General features: G+C 43.8%; 1 protein-coding gene across 1 annotated transcript in view; it reads right to left on the bottom strand.

The window, feature by feature from the left end:
* The window catches only part of VPS13B (vacuolar protein sorting 13 homolog B), a gene marked incomplete in the record, with an annotated part of 603,006 nt that overhangs the window by 205,973 nt on the left and 381,008 nt on the right, over window positions 1-16,025 (bottom strand). The window contains 5 exon segments of the mRNA XM_078786778.1: window positions 2,926-3,085; window positions 10,337-10,567; window positions 12,672-12,916; window positions 13,033-13,270; window positions 15,610-15,734. Coding sequence (XP_078642904.1) covers window positions 2,926-3,085; window positions 10,337-10,567; window positions 12,672-12,916; window positions 13,033-13,270; window positions 15,610-15,734 — 999 coding nt within the window.

The raw sequence follows: 16,025 nt of genomic DNA, 5'->3' as shown, positions 1-16,025 counted from the left end.
ACTGAACAATGTATTCAGTTTGTTTTTCTGTAATTTCTGCAATAATGCATTGTGCATGTATTTTACAGACTTGGCATTTAATATGGAATAATTTTTTTTTCTTGACTTGGGTTTACTTTCTGAACTCGGTATATCAATCTGGTGAGTTTCTTTTACGCTTCGGTGATTTCTTTGTTAAAAGAACCATGCCACTGATTGTCTGTCGCAGCAAGAAGTCAATAACAGGATTATATCACAGGTGGCGTGACAAAATGTACGGACAGGTACATTTGACGATTGGCTTCACAATCGGGTATATAAGGGTTGTTGCGTTCTGTATTAGTGGAAAACAACTGCTGCGCATCTACAAAATTATTGCCGCTTCCCCTGGAGATGGTCCGTCAACTCTACAATGCTGTTTGTCATTTAGTGGTGGCTTTACGAAATTCCGGCATGAAACAGCGTGCTATTGCTCGGCAGTATGGCATCACTCAAGGTCAGGTGTCAAAGATCCTGAAACGAAATGCTCAGAGGGGTGTCCCTACTCCAATACCGAGGTCAGGACGTCCCCGCAGAACCACAAGGAGGGATGATCGCCAGCTGCACCGGTTAGTCCGCAATGGCCGTACCAAGTCAGCTAATCGGCTTAGGGCTGAGTGGCAGCAACTGACAAATATGCCTGTATCCAGAAGGCTAGTCAACCAACGACTGGTTCAGGCAGGCTATCGTGCCAGGCGTCCCCTGAGAAAGCCACGTCTGACCAGCCAACACACCAGCGCCGATTGCAGTGGGCCAGAGAGCACCGTCAATGGCAGCTAGGACACTGGAATCACGTGATCTTCAGTGACAAGTCTAGATTTCTGGTCTATCGTCAATATGGTCGTGTCTGAGTGCACAGACAAGTGCATGAAGCCTACAACGAAGATTGTATAGTGCCAAGAGTCCAAGCTGGAGGTGGTGGGGTGACCGTTTGGGCTGCTTTTCATGCAGGGGGAAAAACTGACCTGGTTGTTCTAAATTGAAACCTGAACCAGTTCAAGCACAGGGCCATTCTGGAAGAAACATTGCTTCCATTTGTTCGGGCAGCCTTTCGAGGAAATTTGTCTTCCAAGATGACAATGCACGGCCTCATCGTGCTCGCATGATCCAACACTTTCTTGCTGACCGTGGTGTGGAGCATATAGAGTGGCCTGCCATGTCCCCGGATATGAATCCGATAGAGAACTTGTGGGCAGAATTAACGCGTCAAATCGACAACTTGGACCAGCATCCTGCCTCTGTGCGTGAATTGCAGCAGGCTATTGTAACTGCATGGCAAGCGATTCCTGTCCAAACCTTGGCAAATCTCGTGAACAGCATGCCTCAACGTGTACGTGCTCTCCTGAATGCTCGTGGTGGTTACACGAAGTACTGAACTGTAATTTGACTGTCCGTAATCCCAGTCGTAATTTAACATTTGTTTTTGTTTAAAAATTTTTTGGCTAATGTGCAAAATAAAGAGATACTTCTGGAAAACGCACAGAAGTTTAACACAGTACTGTCCGTGAATTGAGTTCGATATCAGTTTACATCACTTTCAAGGATCAATTTATTTGCTTCAAAATGTCAAATGTGGTTTTTGTTTCTTTTAAAGGTCACATTAACAAAAATCTAGTATAATTTCAACATAATTCCAATGAACTTTTGGTTCTAAGTCATCTTGAAAAGTAAGTACACGTTGAGGCATGCTGTTCACGAGATTTGCCAAGGTTTGGACAGGAATCGCTTGCCATGCAGTTACAATAGCCTGCTGCAATTCACGCACAGAGGCAGGCTGCTGATCCAAGTTGTCGATTTGACGCGTTAATTCTGCCCACAAGTTCTCTATCGGATTCATATCCGGGGACATGGCAGGCCACTCCATATGCTCCACACCACGGTCAGCAACAAAGTGTTGGATCATGCGAGCACGATGAGGCCGTGCATTGTCATCTTGGAAGTGAGAGTAAGCCTCTCACTCACTCACCGCAGACAGGTTGGTGGTCTTTCCGTCTTCTACCGACTCCTTTCTGGCCTTGCCCCCCCCCAGCTCTCTCTGGGCTCTGTCCTGCAAATATTCCTTCAGGTCGCACAAGATCTGCCTGCAACCCTCTTATGGTTAAACTGCCAAAATCAGGACTCTCTGCTCACCTTCACTCTTTCATTCCTCTTTTCTCTCGCCTCTGGAACAAACTCCCTCACTCTCTTCAATCCCACTCCACCCTCCAGGTCTTTAAAACAGCTGTTCACCACCATCTCTTATCTTCCCCCATCCAAAACCTTGATCTTTTCTATCCCCGATAATTTCACCCCAATTCCACTTTTTGAAATACCAACTTCTGTCCTGGAAGTCCTTGGTGTCCTTGTGTTTTATACTTCTCCTACCCCCCCTTCCCACGCCTCTTCCCCCCAAGCCCTCTCTCTCCCACACATCTCCCTGCTCTTAAATGTTGTGTGCTCTCAAGTGTTTGTGTGCTTCCCATTCTCTTGTCTTCCGCTCCCTCTTTTTGTGTATTTTGTTTGTCTGGTTGATTTGTTTGTGAAGTGGATGTCAGCTCTTTCACGAGCCTCGATTCAGTATACAAAAAAAAAAGAAAAAGAAAAAAAAAAGTTCACCCCCACAAAAAAATATTCCATATTAAATGCCAAGTCTGTATATACAGTACATCTATCAGTTACAATTACTGATTATTTGTGCATATTCTGTGCGTGTTTCCATAATTATTTCCAGTCCTGCAGATTACTAACAAAAAGCAAAAAAATATTCAAAACATACCGAAGCAATGAATCGGTTTTATGAATAGAAGTCACCAATTGATACAAGGATGTACAAGGCAATCAAAAGGATGCCAGAGGAATAGGTTGCAAGAGACAAGAAACGCAAACCAAGCAAGATCAATTCCTCCTACCAGCTGACGTTCTACTTACTGCCTTGTGCTGGTGCAAAGAGCCGGATGCTCAGACGTGGTAGGACACACTGTAGCCACAAGCTGGCCTGCCTCGTGTTAGCCCCCAATAGGCTGGTCCGCTGTTCGAGTGTGTCTGTCCCTCCAAGGGGACAGTCCTCTCCTAATTGTGCTGTCTCCTCCTAAATGTATCACAGAAAGGGGATGGAGGACAGGAAAGTCAGAAGAACACTTTATACGAGTTCCCTTACAAGAAACTTCCAATGCAGGAGTAGACAATTAGGCCCATCAAGCCTACACAATGGATGCTAACCTATACTTGTTTGTCTGTGCTCTATCATTTTTTGAAATGCTGAGTGTCAAGCAAAGAAGCAGCACGTACCATTTTAAAAGTCTTTAGCATGAATCGCCCGGGATCGGGTTTGAACCACCCACTTCCCAGACATAGAGTGTATGGACGCTCTGAGCATTATGTCACCGAGTCCAGTAAATTATATAAAAGTATAAGTATTATACATTGACATCACCTAATGGCATTTTTATTTGTGAGAAAGTAAATCGATTGCCTCTAATGCTATCATCATTCTTGTAAAGTAACATTATGTTGTGTGAATTCAAGGTTATCCTGCACTTTTTGGCTTTGATAATCAGGAGAGATCGGGTAAAAATTGTGTAGTGGGAATGGCATTATTTGGTGACCATGTGAAGTGAAGTCATATCTGTGCAAATCATTCTGGGAATTAGCAATATGGTGGTGAACAGTGTGTCGTATGCTGTAGGACAGTGTTATGCAATTCGGTTTCTGGTGAAAGAAAACGTCAACCAGCTAAAAATGTACACTGCAGTAAATTAGAGGTACGGATCGGTAACACCTCTGCTGCAGAATTTTCCAGTCCGAAGTGAACAAGCTGTTTGTTGTATCTGCATTCTACCACATGTCAAGTTCTCTCATTTGGATACATTTTGTCTGCCTGTTGTTGCTCTCCGTTAAGTCAATTCTAAACCTTAACTGACTTTCTGGAAAAGGTCAAAGCCATTAATCTCTCTCTTCCAATTTCCATCCTACCCCATCTCGCTAACAACTCCCTCCAGCATGTGACCTTCCCTCCAGCAAAGGTAGGGAAATTCCTGACCACTCTTGCTCCTCCTATGTGAATGCATCTGATGGTATCATTCCTTAAATACTCAGCGTTTGTTCATATACGCTGTATGTACTCCTTTTTCTCTGCTCTTTTCCAGGTCATTATTCCAAGTATTGCCAGCATGCATTATGACAATTCACCTCTGTTCATAAGAATCAATTTCACTCAGGTGAGAAATGATAGACCAAGGTCTCATAACATGTCACAATCTTATTAGTGTCATCATCGACCACCCACTGGATGTACCCGCAGGCAGGAATATCCGCTGAATTTCAGCCTGTTAACAAGCAGAGGAAAATAAAAATCATGAGGATAGAAAAGAAAATAATCTCAGTAAAGGTGACGACGAAGAAGAAGAACCACCTTTAGAGGCCATTTTCCCCTGCAGGGCAGGGGTTGGCCTTTTTCGGGCACCGTGGTCCCCTCTTTGAAGCAATGTTTTATGGCCGGATGCCCTTCCTGCCGCCAACCCTGTTAGTCACCTCTTGCGACACACAGGAAATTACCAGTGAACTGGTACTCAATTTGCCGACCTCGGAAGGATGACAGGCTGAGTCAACCCCACTGGCGTTAATTCAGCGATCGAGCGGGATTCAAACCCATGATCCTAGGATCCCAAGCCGGCACCCTAACCGCTAAGCCAACACCTGGCTCAAAAATCAGGGAGAGATTAAAAATCGATACTAGTGAAGAAGAACCTAAGAAGAGAAGACTTGGTTGCTAAAGTCATGTGCAACGAAGGTCAGAAGATGGGGTTGAAAAGAAAGCAATAAAGCTCGTGGTGGAAGGAAGAAAGCCGAGGGACGGCCTGAAAACACATGGATTGAAAATGTCAAGGAAAAAAGGGGGAAATAGTCGTAAAACATTTGTTGTTGTTGTTATTGTTATTATCATGAGGTTGCTGTAGGAATATTTCATTTGCACTCAATTCCATGGCACATTATTTTTTACCATAAAAGTAAGGAGAGTGGAATGTGCAGCAAAGTTATACTTCAGTAAAGTTATACATTGCATTACAGAAAGCATTTTTCATGGATCAAGTCGAGCAGTTGTTATGGAAGTTGTTTCAAGATTGTGGCATTTTTCTGCACTAAATAAGATGCTTTCAGAAGCATGAACTGTGCACCACAGTACATGTTTTGATATCGCGGTATCGTTCCGATTATGGGCCAAGGCACACAAAACAAATGTGTACGTGGTACAGGTTAAAAGCACAGGCCATGACAGATCGTCTGTAGGCAGCAGTGCTTGCTATTTGAAGAAAGCGCCTGAAGGGCAATTTTAAGAACGTGAAGGAATAAAAAGGCTCCCAAAAAAGGGAAGAAAAATTGAGCACCGACTTTCCAAACGTTTGTCATTCCAAATATCGTTGGAAAGGCCAATTTTCCCATTAACATTTCAGTTGTCCAAAAGTTGGCATCCTTGCCAAAGGAGCCTGAAAACATGATGAGACAATGCCAACAGACAAGAAGTAATGAATATTTCTGTCCTTGTTGCCAATCATGGTTCTCTCTTTTAATAGGTAAATATGCCCCCATCCTGTTCCACTCACAACCATTGAACCCCTCTCCTTTGTTCGATTTCCCATCTCCAAAACAAAGATCTTTTTGTATAACAGCAGGATTAGAGCTTTAAAAAAAACTCTGCCCAGGTTGTGCAGACAGACTTGCAATCATGTCAAATGTCCAAAGCCCCACCACAGTTAAGCAGACGGAAGGAAAGCGTCTCGGTGACATGGTAACGGACACAAAGCCAGGGTGGATGGCACAAAAGCCTTGGACTAAAGGGTGACTGGCACAGTGATGTGTGGTGGTAACCGATGTGGAAGCAGGAGGGGCAGCAACCACTACACAGGTAGACACAAGTTCACAAAGTAGTATTTTGGTAAGGACATGTTTTACGGGTTAAATAAGTGGTGAAAATAAAACAAAAACGTTTGGTCAGATATTTGAGGAGACGGTGGAAGTGAAAACTCGCACGGACACGGACATGCTCATGTTGCTGGCAGATCAACAATTTTCACCCACCAATATAATCGCAGTAATTAATATTCCCTTTTACTTTAAAATTGCACTCCATAAAAAAAGCACTAATGACCCTTTCGTCCAACAAACTATTTCTGTGCTGGAACCGCTTAAACACCACCTTCATCCATCTTAATCCCGCCTTCCATAGGAAACGTCAATGTCAAGCAGACCAGCAAAGTGTTTCTCTTGGTCATGTTCCCACCTCAATGCACCAGATGGAAAAGTTCGTTGGTCCAGTAAAATCATCCCAAATCCAGCCCCATGTGCCACCGAGAAAAACAAAATGAGGCAGTGCAAGTGCCACCTTGGTGCTCTTTCGAGGCTGAAGCGATGCTGAAATTTTGGGAAGACGAGAATAAAGCTGGCTAAAATTGCATCAGTGCAAAGCAGTTGACATAAGGTACAAAGCTGAAATTTTAAACAAAAGCTGATCACAATACTGAATAGGAAAAGCAGGGTAGCATCAAAATTGAGATAGTACAATATTATAAGAAACCCAAAGCAGTATTTGGTAACAGGCTTGCAACAGCTCGTTTATGAGGACACACGGTTAAACAATCACGTCATCTGCGGCCCGTTAGGAAGTGCGTATATAAAAGTTAGCTCTGCTCACTGCTCGGATAACTTCAGAATGTGTACGCTTCTTTGAATGGAATGCTTTGAAGTGTTAATGGGGGGGGGGGGGGGAGGGTGGGGGAGCAGGGGTATTGAAAAAGAAAAACTCTTGATTTTGTTAACTTTGCATGGAGCACAACTCAGATTAAACTTGCCAGTGCTCATTTGTGCCACTTGATGGCTCACATATGAAAAAACGTCTCTCTGGAAGGGAGAAACTTTCACATATAAAAGTATAACGAGCAATCAAAGATAGCATACCCTCACTGGACTTGTCTTGCGTGGTTTTATAGTGTGTATTTTATAGACATAAAAGCATTATAATTGTGCCGTATCTACTTTCTAGATGTACTAGCATTCTAATTGTAGATACTTTATTTCGATACTCGGAAGAAAAAGGATGACGTGAAAAAATTGTAGTCTACTTTGGCAAATGATGTGAGGCCAAAAAGACAAACAAACAACCCAACAAACTAGAATGGCACTCGGTAGAGTGCATACCTCCACCAAGCTGAACAGTTTACGTTTTGTATCCCACTGATAGGTCGGATATGCACTCGAACATGAACCAAAATCGAATCATTTCATCAGTGTCACATACCCAACCTCTCCACCAATTTTCGTCCGAAACTTTTTGAGATATCCTGTTCACAAACAGACAAACAGACAGACAGACAAACAGACAGACAGACAGACAAACAGACAAACAGACAGGGGTGAAGACATAACTGTTAACCTTCCACCACCTACACCTACCTACATCACCACCTACCCACATCCACCTTCGGTGGTGGAGGTAACAAACAGACAGATCCAAATGCAATACCCTCTCCTTGAGCGAGGGTATCAAGAGAGATCATGGAACACCTTACCCCGTGTAGTGTTGAAGTGCGTAATTTAATTGAAAATAAATGATGATTCTATAGGTTGTATAGAAATAAATTCAGAAGTTTACCGCTGCAAATGCAGTGCCTTATACACCTCCTTATTTAGCATGTCCAAGTACTGCTAAACGGAAGGGGGTTGAAAGGGTCAAAAAGGCGATTTGAGTTCTACATTGTTCAAGTACATTATTAACAAACAACAACAACAGGCATTTTAAGGCCATTTTCCCTGCAAGAGCGGGGGTTAGCCTTGCGGTCCCCATGACAATCTTCTCCATTTTGCCCTATTTACTTGCATCACCCCTTGTTAACCCCCTTGCCCGCATTTCTACTTCGACCATCTTTAGCCAAGTCTTTCTCGGTCTTCCCCGTCCTCTACTTCCTTCCACATTCATTTCCATCACTCTTCTCAACCAGTCACTTTCATCCTTCAACACATGACCAAACCATCTCAAACTGTTTCTCTTCACAGCATCCATCACAGGCTCTATTCCCATCATCTTTCGCAATTCATCATTTGTCTTCCTCTCTCTCAACGATACTCCACACATCCACCAAACCATTCGCATTTCCACCCTTTCCAGCCTTCGTTGCTGCTCTACGTTAATTACCCATGTCTCGCTCCCATAAATCATAACACTTCTCACACATGCAGCATACACCTTTCCCTTCAGCTTCAACGACACTCCCCTCCTCGTCAGCACGCCACTCAGTTCCCGAAACGTCTTCCATGCACATCTCATTCTAGCAACCGTTGCCGAGTCTGATCCACCTTCTCCATTCAGCATGTCTCCTAGGTAACAAAATGTTTTCACACCTTCCAGCTTCACGCCGTCTCCAAGATCCAACTCAACATTTCCTCCATCTGCAGCTCCCTCTGTGCACACCTTACACTTGAATGTAGCTGCCAAACTGGTTAATGACCCTCTCAAACCACTACATTTTTGATGAACCCACTCAGCGCACATTGTACATTGAATGGAATTCACTCCGACACCCTTCCTGCATACAGCACACGGCCACTTCCCAGTTCTTTCCACCTCACCACATGCTTTACCACATGCCATCACCTTCGTTTTTCCGATATTCACGTTCAGACCTTTTGTCTCCATACATTCCATCCACTTGTTCATCTTCTCCTTCAGTCCATCCATACTTTCTGCAATCAACACCAGATCATCTGCATACAACAACTCCCACGGTAAACCCTCCTTTACGTTCCGAGCCAGCACCTCCATCACAGCTACAACTAGTAGTGGACTTAGTACCGGCCGCTGATGCACACCCACCTTCACCTCAAACTCACCACTGTTCCCATCCTTCGTCCTTACAGCTGTGCGCTCTCTTTTGTACATTGCCATCACTACTCTGGTCAACCATTCCTCCACTCCTAACTTCCTCAATGCCCATGTCACTACTTCACGTGGAACCCTATTGAATGCTTTCTCCAGATCAACAAACCCAAGAAACAACTTCTTGCCCTTCTCCATGTACTTCTCCTGCAACTGCCTCACAATAAAAAGCACGTCTGTCGTTCCTCTTCCTGGCATAAATCCAAACTGCATTTCGTCAATCTTCACTTTCATCCTTATCCTCCTCTCCAACACCCTTTCCAATACCTTCATTACATGCTCCAATAACTTTATCGCTCGATACGAGCCACAGTCCAGAGAGTCACCTTTCCCCTTGTATAGAGGGACGAGGGTACTCAGTTCCCAATCCACTGGAATGCGGCCTTCTTTCACCACCAGATTGCAGATCTCTGTCATTCTCTTCACACCCCAATTTCCCGCTGCCTTCAACATATCTCCCACAACTCCCGTCGGCCCTCCCGCTTTTCTACACTTCATTGCTTTTATCGCTTCCTCAACTTCCTTCTCGGTTATCTTCTCTGCCGGTCCTAAAACTGGGTTACTCTCTTTGTTGCCATCCCATTCATTCTCTGCATTCAACAGTATTTCCATATATCTCTTCCATCTTCCTTTAATTCCATCTGGGTCCACAACGATTTGTCCCACTTCATCCATCAAGCAACTCACCCCCATCACATCACACCTCTCTTTCGCTATCTGCTTTGCAATCCTGAAAACCGCTCTCTGACCCTCTTCCGAATCCAAGCGTTCTCCGAACATTTTCCTACATGCCTCCTGTGCCTTTGCTACCTCTTTCTGTGCAGCCTTCTTGGCTAAGAATAAAAGTACATTATTAAATTGAAATAAAATAGAGACTTTTAAGGTCACAGAAAAAAAAATCCAGACGTTTACCGCTGTGGATGCAGTCTTATTCACCATCTTATTTAACACGTTACATTAATTATTCGTGCTTGTTGTTTGATTCTTAAAAAGAGCAAGTTTCTTGTTTGTAATGATTTTCAATTGTTTGACTGCCAAACAGGCAGACAGAGTAAAAAAAATTATCTCTCTCCACTCTGTACAATAATTCAGAGCTAAAGTACTGCTGAACTGCAGGTTCGTTTTCTGATTTATGCTCTCATTCGTGTTCAAAATATAACATTCAATTGAAATTAAGTTGTTCCTAAATCATAAACCGACGTTTGTAGATGGAGGGACGGACAGACAGAAGTTAACCAATTGCTTAACTCCGCTTTTTGCTTCGCATGCATATAGGGTAATGAGAGAACACCATGGCAGATTATGGTACAATACGAACAGCGATTTATAAAGTTTAAACACAATATAAGCAATGGCAAGCATGGCATGAAAGCTAGGCCAAAGATTGCCTTGCAGGAGCGATGTCTGTCTGACCTCAGGTGTGGTGCACACGTCAGCAGAGTAGCTGCACGAGCTGGTATGCAGCTGGGCGGTGTTCTTGCTACTCTGCACTGGAGAGCTGACTGCTGGCTGCGACGCCGCATTGGCGGTGCTGCCACCCTGCATCTCCGGTCCCAACGAAACACGGTGCCGGCCCGACGTAGATTGGTGCAGCTGTCGCAATGTCAACAGTATGGCTCCAAGCACATCCTTCACCAACAGGACCTGCATGAACAGTGGAGTAAAATAACCAAATTCCTATCTGCTGAGGTCACTCGGCAGTAGTAATGAGAATAACCTCGTGTTGAAATTGTGAAGGGTTTAAGGGTTGAAAAAAACCTCAAATTTTCATCCGGTGCCATGATAGCTTCAAGTTCCGGTTAAAAGTCGAAACTTTCACATGCAGTCCTTTTATACGCTCCCGACGGTAGTTTTTTATTTATAATAATCGGCACACAAAAAACAATAACAAGCTAGGTGGGTGGTAACCACTGGGTAAAGCCTTGTTATATTGCCCTCAGTTGTGATTGGGATAAATTTGGAGGCGCTGCTGCTCAGCGGAAAATCTCTCCACTTCTGCGACGCAGTAGTGACCGGTCTAATATTGACTCTAGCATTACAAACATCACCACTTGTCATGAGCGCCCCATACTCCGTCTATGGACTTATGGAACTCCAACACCACCAGCCACACAAGAGCAATATAAATACACAGTCTAACCTCAGTTACATGCAGCAGTGAATGATACATCGTGGGATACAGCAGAAAGTATAACATCTTTACAGAACGTGCTGCGAAAACAAACTTTCAGAAAGCTCAATTTAAATAAAAAAACTGCATCCAGAAACAATGTGAAAACAAACTTTGTGCAAGCAGCGCTGCATATGCTGTTGTTACATTTCACAAGAAGAATGCATGCGCTTACACGTATTAGCGATACACATACCACCTGCCTGCAATCTCAAGCCGTGCTCCCCACTAATTTGTCACTGGCCTGGTAATGTTCGTCTCTTGGCCTTTTTTTGGTAAAAGGACATCAACAGCTGACCAAACAAAACTTGCACCATATTATTTTTGGAATGAACTGCTAACTTCAACGATGCCATTACATAGTCATCCATTTATCACTGGCTTGTGGGCCAATAGCCATGGTTTGTTTCAGATATTCAATGTGCGGATGTTAGTGTTACGTCATTGTGCTCCATCCGAAACAATGCTGCTTCTGGCCGACATGGAGCTTTCATTGCTGGATTGTCATTACTTTATCATTGGCTTTTTGAATGTTCAAAAGCAGAGAGGAAAACCTTTAAAACATAAACATGGTTGGAGGATTTGTGTTTCCAAAGCCTCTCAAGATGGATGCCGTGTCTACAATCACATCAAGTGATCCCTCCTTACGTGCGAACATCGTTCAATCAGCGAAGTGAGAGATCTTTGAGAGACTTTTGGTGATAGCAGCACTACGGGCTGAAAAATTTTACATTCATTTTAGTAACGATCTAGAAGGCTCATGGAAGAGCTTGGACGTATATCACATGCAGGACAAGGACATTGGTGTCGTTCCAAATTACAAGGACTTTGGTGGTTAATGGCCGAGTCGTGTAACAGTAAATGGGTTTTGAACCTGGAATCATAGCATCATGAGCCACATGCTCAGATGGGAATGCCAAAGACAACCCGAATCTTGATTGTTTGTTCAGGATCCATCTTGTTGGAGTGAAGAAAGTCCAAATCATGTTGGACTTTATGATTTAAACCAGTGAGGATGGAATGACTGAGCCTATAAAAACTCTTAACACGGCAGTGTTAGGAAGTTGGCTGGTTCACTGTTTTTGCAAAGCAAAAAGCATCAACAACCAAATCAGCGCATATTGAATCCAGGCATGTTTCAGGCAAACCTCTCACTATGCTTTCACAACCAGACTCGTGACTAATGCTGCTAAACACTTGCCAAAGTTGGTTTTAAACGGTACGCTCACCAGTGAAAACTTTAACCAAAACTCACATGACTTTATAACTGTTATTCGTGGGAGAAGGAGATTAAGTAGTTGAAAAAAAAAACAAGTTACTGCAGTACCCCTTTAAAGAAAGGGCTGATTTATACTCAGAATAATTCATATACACTTGAAAGTTTGACATTTATATATACCAGAACATAAAAAATCATTTAAAAATGCAAGTGATGAATATGAAATATCGTTTCAAAAAGCATAAGAAAAGGTTGAAAAAGAAAGCAAGAAAGCAAGAAAGAAAAGAAAAAGGGATGAAAGAAAGTCAAAGTGAGCATAAGACTGGTGATTAGGCAACGAATCCTCAGCCCGAAATAACCTGCGCATTGCACAATGCCATCTCCATTGGCTGCAGATCCACGTGCAGACAAACAGCGAAGGTGCGCCGCGATTCACAGGTGGGTGAAGCGGTCACCGCTAGTGTGCAAGTGCAGCCGGTTGGATCCATGAGACTATGCGTTATCGCTTGGACTCTGCTCTCTTGCCCTTCGCTTCCCTCGCACTCATTCATGATAGTGTAGCTGCTGCAATTCTCGAGGTTAAGGGTCCAGGGAAAGGCATCGCCTACAAAATAAAAAAATAAAAAAGCAAGAGGTATTAAAATAGGGAAGAAAGATCATCTATAATAAACACCAAACATTGGTGCATAATTGTATAAGTAAAGGAACTGGCCCACACACCCTCCTGCTGAACATGCTGTGACATGGCAAGTGGGATGCCCTGCAATGGAGCAATGTACTTGTGGCCGGCACTGAGCACGCGGGTGTAAGGGAGACTGAGTACTAATATGCCGGGAGGAGAGCGTGCCGTCCGATAGCAGGTATGCAGTGCTCGAGGAACTGCATTCTTTACAAGATGCCCGTTCGAAGGAGTAAGAGAATCTCGAGGAGCGAAGACGCACCAGGGCTGCATTTCAAACTGTGAGAGGTACAAGAGATTCCATTGATGCGGCTTGCAATGAAAATGGCAAGGTATTATGGACAGATGGTAAAGCAATATTTTAAAGGTAAGAAAAGGTAATCAGAGTGAAGGAAATGCAAAAAATATTCAGAGTGAAAGAATGATATTCTACATGATAACATGATCCAGCAGATTTTATTGCAGCTATCTTCCTGTTAGTTTGTTTCTGTATCGATATCTTGTCCACCCCCTGCATCCTCCGCGACCCATCATTCTTCCTCACATCCCTTATTTGTCCAAACCTCCCTTGTATTTTGTCCCTGAATCCTGCTGTTGGTGCATTTCCTCTCTTTTTTTAGTGTTCCTATTGTTATGTTACATCCTGATCCATTCTATGTTCTTGCTCCTCCATGAGCCTCGACTTTGTGTTAAAAAAAGCTTTTGTATTTTACTTGGCCAAAGTCAGCCTTTCCGCAACTCCCGATCTATATGTTCCCAAACATGTTTGATGGTATTCCTGTCACGACTGTATTCTTATTCGCTGCTTTTGTATGGCATTGGAACTCGATGGTACCCAGGGAAGAAGCAGCAGCCCACTATGTCTCTTCCAGGAAGAGGTGGTTCGAGATGTATGGCTTCCTACAGTAAATGCGTCCCTCACGAAAGAATGCCTTGCTAATATTTTGATCATGAAGGTTTATTGCTGGTAAGAGGGTTTTGTACCTCAACAAGGCATTTTACATTATAGACTACAAAACGTCTTGCCGGTGCTTCTCGTCACAACTGGTCATTCTGGGAAGCAAAGAGTCTAACACGAGCAGCATCAAACACTTGGGAACATAAGGATCAGGAGCTACAGAAAATCTGACCTTGGCCAAGTAATACAAAAGAGCTGCAATATAATCTACTCCACGTGACAAAATCTGTATCATGCTGACATACAAAACATCACCGATGTGATTGTTGCCTTAACGGATTAAAGCACCATATTATGCCAAAGGACATACCACCAGATACTAATATATGTAATACCTTCGATTGTGTTCATATCACAGATTGTTCAAAACAGATTGGACTATCACACGATGAAGTTGAGTCTACGGGCCTATCACTTTCGCATCCATCAAAAATAGGTCCTGGTTTCTCTGTCTTCTACCTCCTCCTTTCTTGTCTTGCATCTCTGTTTTCTCTGTGGTTTGTGCCCCCTTTCACACCCCCACCCCCCACAGGTACCAGGTACATGAAGTCACACGCGGTCCACCATCGACATCTCTCTCGTGGTGAAACTGCCAAAATCCAGGATTCCACTCATTTGTTCCTCTTTTTCCCACCTGTTGAATCAACTTCGTTATTCTCTTCAGTCTCATTCTTCCCTCCAGGGCTTCAAGACAACTGTTCACCACCATCTCAGATCGTCCCCAATCCAAAACCATGATCTTTTCTACCCACATCAATCATAAACCAACACCCCCAATTCCTTCCAAATTTCCAGTTTTTCCTTCCTGAGAGTTTGCTTCTGTATCCATCATGTCCACCCCATGTGTCCTCCCTGAACACCTCATCCCTCCCCACACCCATTACTTTCCAAGTCTCCATCTAATTTGTCCTTCAACCCTGCTGTTGGTGTGCCCCCCTCTCTTTCTACTGTTCCTTTTGTTTTGTTGCATCCTGATCCGCTCGGTGTTCTAGCTCTTCCACGAGCCTCGACTCTGTCTGCAAAAAAAACAAGCGTTACGCCTATGTCCCCCGTCGGTGAAGTGATGCGAGTTGACAAAGTGGAAGACGCAAGGCGGCCATCTTGGATTTTGACGTGGCGACCCAATTTTCAATAGGGTTCTTCCTTGTGCCTAGATACACCCACACACCAGATTAGAAGTTGGTACTTCGCTTATTTTTCAAGATATTCATCTCAAGGTTCAGACATATATGGCGGCGGCCATCTTGGATTTTGACGTGGCGACACAATTTTCAATAGCGTTCTTCCTTGTGCCTAGATACACCCACACACCAGATTAGAAGTTGGTACTTCGCTTATTTTTTCAAGATATTCAGCTCACAAGGTTCAGACAAACATGGCATCAGACATACATGGCGGCGGCCATCTTGGATTTTGACGTGGGTTGCACCCACACACCAAATTCGAATGCGGTCCTACACTTACGCACGGACGGACGGACGGACGGACGGACACACGGACGGAGTGGAAAACCACAGTCCCCCTTTCGCTCCGCGGTGCGACGGGGGACAACAAAAATTGGTTTACAATCAGCGGTGTTCATTTTATTCTGGCAGGGCACTGCATAAACACTGGATGGCTCTTTGTATGAGCATTCACAAAGGCACAGCTTGTCGTTTACCTGAAGAGTGAGGCATTTCACAGAATCCCACAACAGTTTAGTTGTCCAGCCGGACCGTTCATCGTTTAAGCTCTCAGCATGCTCTACACAGAGAGGCTTTCCAGGCACGTTGAGGATACGAGAACCTAGACGGCGCACAATACAAGGGGGAACATTGGCAACCGTTTTGTGAAGCTGTACATCTACGTACCTTACTCGATAAAAAGTGAGTTCCGCAACTACTCTGACAAAGTCATGCGCTTGATGTTCTACCTTCCACTGTGTTGTGCTTTCCTGTGATGGAAAAACGTAGGTGTTGCTTACATTTTTCATCAAGTAAACTCGGATTTAACTTGCAAAACAAGTAAATTGAAAGATTTATCACAGATCAAAAACATGACTCCATAGGAGAATGAGGTGAAACTCCAATTACGGAA

Source organism: Myxine glutinosa, chromosome 11 (assembly GCF_964187855.1).
Source record: "Myxine glutinosa chromosome 11, kmMyxGlut1.1, whole genome shotgun sequence".
NCBI lineage: Eukaryota > Metazoa > Chordata > Myxini > Myxiniformes > Myxinidae > Myxine > Myxine glutinosa.
The sequence above is the reverse complement of the archived record's forward strand: the minus strand, read 5'-3'. Positions and strand labels throughout refer to the sequence as shown.